We start from the raw sequence: 7350 nt of genomic DNA on the forward strand, positions 1-7350 counted from the left end.
CAGAAACGGGCCGAAAGAACAATGGATAAATGAAAATATTGGATAATAAGGAGGGATTAAGGAAAAGCCTATTAAACATCAAATTACATTATGATTTTACAAATTAAGCACCGAAAACATCATATTTTACAAGTCTGCCACTTGTTAGGGAGTGTGACTGCACTTGTGTTCTTGTTGGGCGTGTTGGCCTGCTGTGTGCTGCTGCCTAGAGAAACAGCTGTGGATCCGGGCGGGAGGTAGACTATGTTGGATAATACAGAACGTTGGGTCAGCAAAGGTTGGATAAGCAGACTCTACTGTATTCTTACTAGATAAGGTCCCCTGCAATACCCAGGTTACATATCTTTAAAGGATAAGCATTGTCTGAGTTTGTGTTTCATGAATGGATAAATATTTTGACTTTTATTCATACAGATTTCCTTCCAAAGGAGCTCTCCCATGGAAAACAGGACTCAGTACCTGGGAGTGGCCATTTGTTGGGAGGAGGGGGGGGGGGGGGTCAGACTAGATAACTTTCAAATCTAATATATATTATTTGGGAGAATGATGAAGTCTCCACTTCTAGAGTTCTGTGAAACATAGGCTGGGTGGCCATTTGTTGGAAAGGCTTAAATTGTATATTCCTGCAAAGCAAAGCATCTAGTCAAACTAGATGACCACTGGTGGATTTTCCCTCTCTAGAGGCCTTTAAACAGAAACTGAATGGCCATTGGTTGGGAAGAATCTTCCTGCCTGACAGACAGTGGCCAGACTAGATGACCTTTGATGTCCCTTCCAAATCTAATACGGTATATACTGCCAAGGAGTCTGATAGAGTCTTCTCTAGAGTTCAGTGAAACAGCGGCTGGGTGGCCATTTTTGGGAAGGCTTAAACTATATAGTCCTGCATGGCAAAAAAAGAGGGTCAGACTAGATTACCTTTGAAGCCCCTTCCAAATCTAAAATAAGCAGCCTGGGAGTCTGGTAGAGACTCTTGTCTAGAATTCCTTAAATGGTTGAACAGGCCTGGATTGAATGTCTTGCTGTCTGGCAAAAGTTGAACAGACTAGATGCCCTATGAAGTCCCCTCCAAATCTAAAATACACTGCCTGGGAGCCTGATGACATCTCCTTCCCCAGAATTCGGTGAAACAGAGGCTGGATGTAAAATCCTGGAAGATCTAAGAAGTAGACATGGCTCACAATGTAATCATGGCAAACAAGTCTTTATTTTCCTTCTTGACAGATTCACATAAGCTAGTTCAACCAACCTGTTCTGCACCCCCTACTATATACTCTATAAACTTACACCTCCCCACCCCCAACCAGGTTTCATTTCAACATCTTCAGTACTCTAGTTCCCATAATGACTTATCCAGATGGCCGTATCTCTGTTGCAACTCTGAGCTCTTTCCTCTCCCTCCTCCCTCGTCTTCACATGGCAGGATGACCAGTCAGTCGATTCACGTCTGAGTTTGGCTTCTTGGCACAGGGTGGCAATTTCTTGGAAAGGTTTTGACTGTGTATTGTTGCTTGGCAAAAAAAGAAGGGGGGTCAGACTAGATGACATTTGAAATCCCTTCCAAATCTAAAATAGGCAGCCTGGAACTCTGATGGGATCTCCTTCCATGGAGTTCCTTAACCAGAAGCTGAATGGCCATCTGTTGGACAGGCTTGGATTGAGTGTCTTCCTATCTGGCAGAAGTTGAACAGACTAGATGACCTTTGAAGACACTTCCAAATCTAAAAAACGCAGCCTAGGAGTCTGGAATTCTGTGACACAGAGGTCTGTTTGCCATTTGTTGGCAAGGCTTAAATTGTATATTCCGGTACGGCAAGAAGGGGGGATCAGACTAGAGGCCTTTGAAGTCCCTTCCAAATCTTTCGACTGCCTGAGAGTCTGATGGAGTCTCCATCTCTAGAGTTCTGTGAAACAGAGGCTGGGTGGCCATTTTTTGGGGGGAAGGCTCAAATTGTATATTCTGGATGGCAGGAAGGAGGGTCAGACTAGATTAACGTTGAAGTCCCTTCCAGATCTCATATAGCCTGCCTGCAAATTGTTGTTCCTCTGTTCTCACCATGTGTAGGAACGCCTTCTAGTACTTTGCTGTGAACTGGGGACCCCTATCAAGTCCTCTCATGACACCTATGAAGGTGATAGACATGTTGTATTAACAGCTTCGCCAGTCGTGGTGCACTTGGGATCTGTTTCAGCGGCACAAAGTATGATCAACCAGGTAATTGTCTGAGTCGGGTGAGAGGTAGAGGCCGACTGTGAGTGGATGAAGTCAGCATTGTCAATGTCTGGGTCATCTTCCTCCGACCTATGATGATGGTCTGAAGGGAGGGATAATGGTGGCAGTTTGCATTTCTCCAATCTCTGCTCCATTTGGGCAGGTTGTACAGGGGGCTTGGTTATCCCTCTGGCTGCCGCTCTGGCCAGTGCTGCGGTTTGTCTGCTCTTCTCGTTGTTGACGAGCCACAGTTAGAGGGATCAGTGATGGCAGTTGCTGGTGTCGCACCTGGATCATGGTATGAGTGTCAAATCCTGAAGCTCTCTGTCCAACATTATCTCCTGGTGAGATTCCGAGAAGGATGGGATATGCTGGGCCTGTGCCGGCTGGATTGGATAGGAGAGGCGGGAAGATGGCTCTGAGAACATCTGATGTGCCTGCTTGGACAGTGTGAGTCCTCTGATGTCTACGTAGACTTCCTTTAATAGAGAAGCTCTTTCCACACTCCAGGCATTTATAAGGTTTCTCCCCTGTGTGAATCCTTTGATGTAAACGTAGATTTTCACTCCGCGTGAAGCACTGTCCACACTCCAAGCATTTATAGGATTTCTCCCCAGTGTGAATCCATTGATGTGACTGTAGACTTGAATTGAGATTGAAGCTCTGTCCACACTCCAGGCATGTATAAGGTTTCTCCCCAGTGTGAGTCCTTAAATGTGACTGTAGACTTGCACTCCGAGTGTAGCTCAGTCCACACTCCAAGCATTTATAGGGTTTCTCCCCAGTGTGAGTCCTCTGATGTGAACGTAGACTTGAACTATCAGTGAAACTCTGTCCACACTCCAAGCATTTATAGGGTTTTTCCCCAGTGTGAGTCCTCTGATGTGAACGTAGACTTGAACTATCAGTGAACCTCTGTCCACACTCCAAGCATTTATAGGGTTTCTCCCCAGTGTGAGCCCTTTGATGTCTACGTAGATTTCCACTATTAGTGAACCTCTGTCCACACTCTAAGCATTTGTAGGGTTTCTCCCCAGTGTGAGTCCTTTGATGTCTACGTAGATTTCCACTATTAGTGAACCTCTGTCCACACTCTAAGCATTTGTAGGGTTTCTCTCCAGTGTGGGTCCTTTGATGTGAACGTAGATGCACACTCCGAGCAAAGCTTTTTCCACATTCCAGGCATGTATAGGGTTTCTCCCCGGTGTGAGTCCTTTTATGCAAACGTAGACTTGAACTACAAGTGAAGCTCTGTCCACACTCCAGGCATGTATAGGGTTTCTCCCCGGTGTGAGTCCTTTTATGCAAACGTAGACTTGAACTACAAGTGAAGCTCTGTCCACACTCCAGGCATTTATAGGGTTTCTCCCCAGTGTGACTCCTTTGATGTTTACGTAGATTTGAATTATGAGTGAAGTTATTTCCACACTCCATGCATTCATAGTGCTCATCTCCAGTATTAATCTTTTCATGTTGCTGCAGATGAGCCCTCTGTGTGAAACACTTTCCACACTGCAGGGCTTTAGAAGCTTTGTCCTCCATGTCAACAATGTTGTGGGTATTGAATTGCAATATAGATACTTGGCTCTTCTTTTTTCCTTTCTTATCTGTAAGTGAGGTCAAGTATTCAGCGGAATCATCACCTTGAGAGGATTTTTCTTCTTCTTCCTATATTACTGATTTCCTTACTGTACCCAAAAGGTAACTCCACAGAATCCTCATTTCCCTGGTGAAGAAAGAAACAAAAGATCAAGAATTAAAGCCAAAAACCATCTATACCTGCAAGCTATCTCCCCTTTCCCCAGATGGGTATGTTGAAAAGGGGAATACCAAGAAATGCAGACATCAGGGTCTCAAGCATGCACACGAACACACAGGGGTCAGCAAAGGCAATAACTGATTCTTAAACAATAAGGGAATGAATTAAGAAAGAAAAAAAAGAAAGGAGGGAGGGAAGTCCTTCTAATACTGGAGCATTACATTGATTTCATTGGGCTGAACACTAAAAAAGTGAAGGTAGGCAGACAGGCTGAAAGGAACTTTGCTTTCCAATATTAAAGGGCATCACTCAATAGATAATGGGTTTCCCTGAATTACCAGGATGGGCTAAAGTGGGAAAGAAGGGGTCATGGCTGTGCGGAGTGGGAAATGAAAGGGCTTGGGTAAGGGGTGTTGGAAGGGAGGGGGTTAGGCGTGTTAAGAGAACAGCTTGGGGGTGTGGAGTTGGAAAGGAGGGGGCTTGGGCATGGGTAGTAGGAAGGGAGAGGGCTTGGTGGTGGCGAGCAGGCAGGGAAGGCAGCTTGGGCCCAGAGAAAAGGCAGGGAGGGGGCTTAGCTATGGGAGTGTGAAGGGAGGGGAGTGGGTAAGGGGTGTTGGTAGGGAGAGAGATTAGGCGTGGTGAGGGAGGGGTCTTGGGGTGGGGAGTAGGCTTGGGCATAGGGAGAACAAGGGAGGGGGCTGAGGCATGGGTAGGGGGCAGGGAGATGACTTGGGTATGGGGAGCAGGAAGTGAAGGGCATGGGGATTAGTCAGGGAGGGGGCTTGGGTTTACGGAGTGGGCAGGGAGGAGGCTTGGGTACAGGGAGTGGACAAGAAGAGGGCTTGGATGTAGGGATTGGGAAATGAGGTCGGCTTGAGTGTGGGGTGTGGGCACGGAGGGGGTTCAGGCATGGGTATGGGGCAGGAAGGGGCTTGGGCATGGGGAACAGGAAGTGAGGGGGCATAGGCAAGGAGACAGAGCAGTGAGAGGGCTTAGTTCCAGGGAGTGGGCAGGGAGGAGGCTTGGGCATGGGGAGTGGGCAGGAAGGGGCTTGGGGTGTGGAGTGGGTCGGGAAGGTAGCTTGGGCATGGGACTAGGCAGTGAGTGGGTTTGGACATGTGCACCAGGAAAGGAGAGGGCTTGGGTGTGGCAATGGAAGGGGCTTGGGCATGGGGGTGGGAATGGAGAGAGCTTGGACATGGGGAGTGTGAAGGGAGGGGTCTTTGGCATGGGAAGTGGGAAGGGAGGAGCTGTGGGTGCAGGGAGTAGGGAGGGAGGGGGCTTGGGTGTGAGGAATGGGATGGGAGGGGGCTTGGGTACAGGAGTGAGATGAAGTGCTTGGCTATGGAGTGGGGAGGGAGGATGCTTGGGAGCAGGGAGTAGGCAAGGAGGGGGCTTGGGTGTGATGACTGGGACAGGAAGCGGCTATGGGGAGTGGGAAGAGAGGGGTCTTGGGTGTTGGGAGGTTGAATGGAGGGGAGTTGTGTGTGGAGGAAGAAAGGAGGGGACTTTATCATGGAGTGGGCAGAAAGAGGGTGTGAGGGTGGGGTGGGGAGTGAGAAGGGGTCTTGGGTATGGGCCCTGGAAGGGTGGGGGATTCTGCATGGAAATAAACGGGGGGGGGGCCTTGAGGGTGAGGAGTATAAAAGGAGGGGGCTTGGGAGAGGGGAGTGGGGACAGAGGAAGCTTGGTCATGGGGAATGGGAAGGGAGTGGGCTTTAGCATGGGAGTGGGCTTGGGTGCTGGAAGTCGGTAGGGAGCGGGTTTGGGCACTGTGAGTGGGTAGGGAGGGGGCTTGGGCACTGGGAGTGGGAAGGGACTTGGGTGTGGGGAATAGAAAAGGGGGGCTTGGGTGCAGGGAGTAGAAAGGGATGAGGATTGGATGCTGGGAGTGGGAAGGGGAAGGGCTTGGGTGGGAGAGTGGAAAGCAGGGTATTCTGGTGCAGGGAACGAGCCTGGGTGCTGGGAATGGGTAGGGAGAGGGCTTGGGTGCTGGAAGTGGGGAGGGAGCAGGCTGGGGTGCTGGGAGTGGGACGGGAGCGAGCTTAGGTGCTGAGAGTGGTAAGGGGGGCTTGGGTGCAGGGAGTGATAAGGGAGGGGGATTGGGTGCAGGGAGTGGGCAGGAAGGGGGCTTTTGTGCGGGGAGTGGGAGGAGAGGGTGCTTCGCTTATCCAACATTCTGCCGGCCCGTTTATGCTGGATAAGTGAGACTCTACTGTATTTCCGTGTGACTTTCAACTGCATATGGTAAGTGTTTTATCCTATACTTTGTTATTTTTTAAATTCAAAAACACAATGTACTTTCTGGATAGCCCTCGTATATACAGTAGAGTCTCACTTATCCAACATAAACGGGCCGGCAGAACGTTGGATAAGCGAATATTTTGGATAATAAGGAGGGATTGAGAAAAAGCCTATTAAACATCAAATTAGGTTATGATTTTACAAATTAAGCACCAAAACATGTTATACAACAAATTTCATAGAAAAAGTAGTTCAATACGCAGTAATGCTACGTAGTAATTACTGTATTTACGAATCTAGCACCAAATTACCACGATGTATTGATAACATTGACTACAAAAATGCGCTGGATAATCCAGAACATTGGATAAGCTAGTGTTGGATAAGTGAGATATACAGTATATCTTTAAGATATATAGTAGCACATTGAAAGGTGTTTCTCTAGTAAAAGGTAAAGTCCAGTCATGTCCGACTCTGGGGGTTGGTGCTCATCTCCATTTCTAAGCCGAAGAGCCGGCGTTGTCCATAGACACCTCCAAGGTCATGTGGCCACTGGCATGACTGCATGGAGCGCCGTTACCTTCCCGCCGGCGCGGTACCTATTCATCTACTCACACTGGCATGTTTTTGAATTGTTAGGTTGGCAGAAGCTGGAGCTAACAGCAGGCGGTCATTCCGCTCCCTGGATTTGAACCTGCGACCCTTCGGTCTGCAAGTTCAGCAGCTCAGCGCTTTAACACACTGAGCCACCGCTGAAGAGAGATTAAACACAAGGCACAGAGTTTAAAATCCATGGGGAGCTGAACGCAGCCTCTGCAAGAAGACTCCAGACGGGCCTGGATCTCTCTCTCCTCAGGGAAGGAATTCCCTCAGGAAAGAGGAGGCCGCGCCTGAGGGAAGAAAGAAAGGCCTCCCTCCTCCCTCCCTCCCTTCCGTGGGTGCCTTTGGGCCTCGTGGTCCAGGCCTGCCTGAAGCACAAAGGAGCCAGAGAGGCAGCGAGGGATTCCCGGCCCATCCTCACCTGTATCTCTCCAGTTAGAAGAGACCAAAATGGCTCCCTCGCCGCCTTCTTCCTTCTCTTCTTCCTTCGCCGCAGAAATGGCGGCGGCGGCAGCGAAGGGGCGTGGCCTGGGTG

At 49.1% G+C, this 7350-nt stretch overlaps 1 protein-coding gene across 1 annotated transcript; it reads right to left on the reverse strand.

Moving 5' to 3' along the window:
- Window positions 1–1185: 1185 nt before the first annotated feature.
- On the reverse strand, window positions 1186–7350 carry LOC134295665 (zinc finger protein 501-like). The gene is made up of 2 exons (XM_062968780.1): window positions 7237–7350; window positions 1186–3938 (listed from the first exon to the last, which is right to left on the reverse strand). Exon 2 carries the CDS (start codon window positions 3752–3754, stop codon window positions 2303–2305), a length of 1452 nt encoding a protein of 483 aa, XP_062824850.1. The 5' UTR covers window positions 3755–3938; window positions 7237–7350; the 3' UTR covers window positions 1186–2302.

Source organism: Anolis carolinensis, chromosome 1 (genome assembly GCF_035594765.1).
Source record: "Anolis carolinensis isolate JA03-04 chromosome 1, rAnoCar3.1.pri, whole genome shotgun sequence".
Lineage (NCBI taxonomy): Eukaryota > Metazoa > Chordata > Lepidosauria > Squamata > Dactyloidae > Anolis > Anolis carolinensis.

Coding starts and splice junctions, on each gene's coding strand:
- LOC134295665 (XM_062968780.1), bottom strand. CDS start 3,754: ATGGAGGACAAAGCTTCTAAAGCCCTGCAGTGTGGAAAGTGTTTCACA.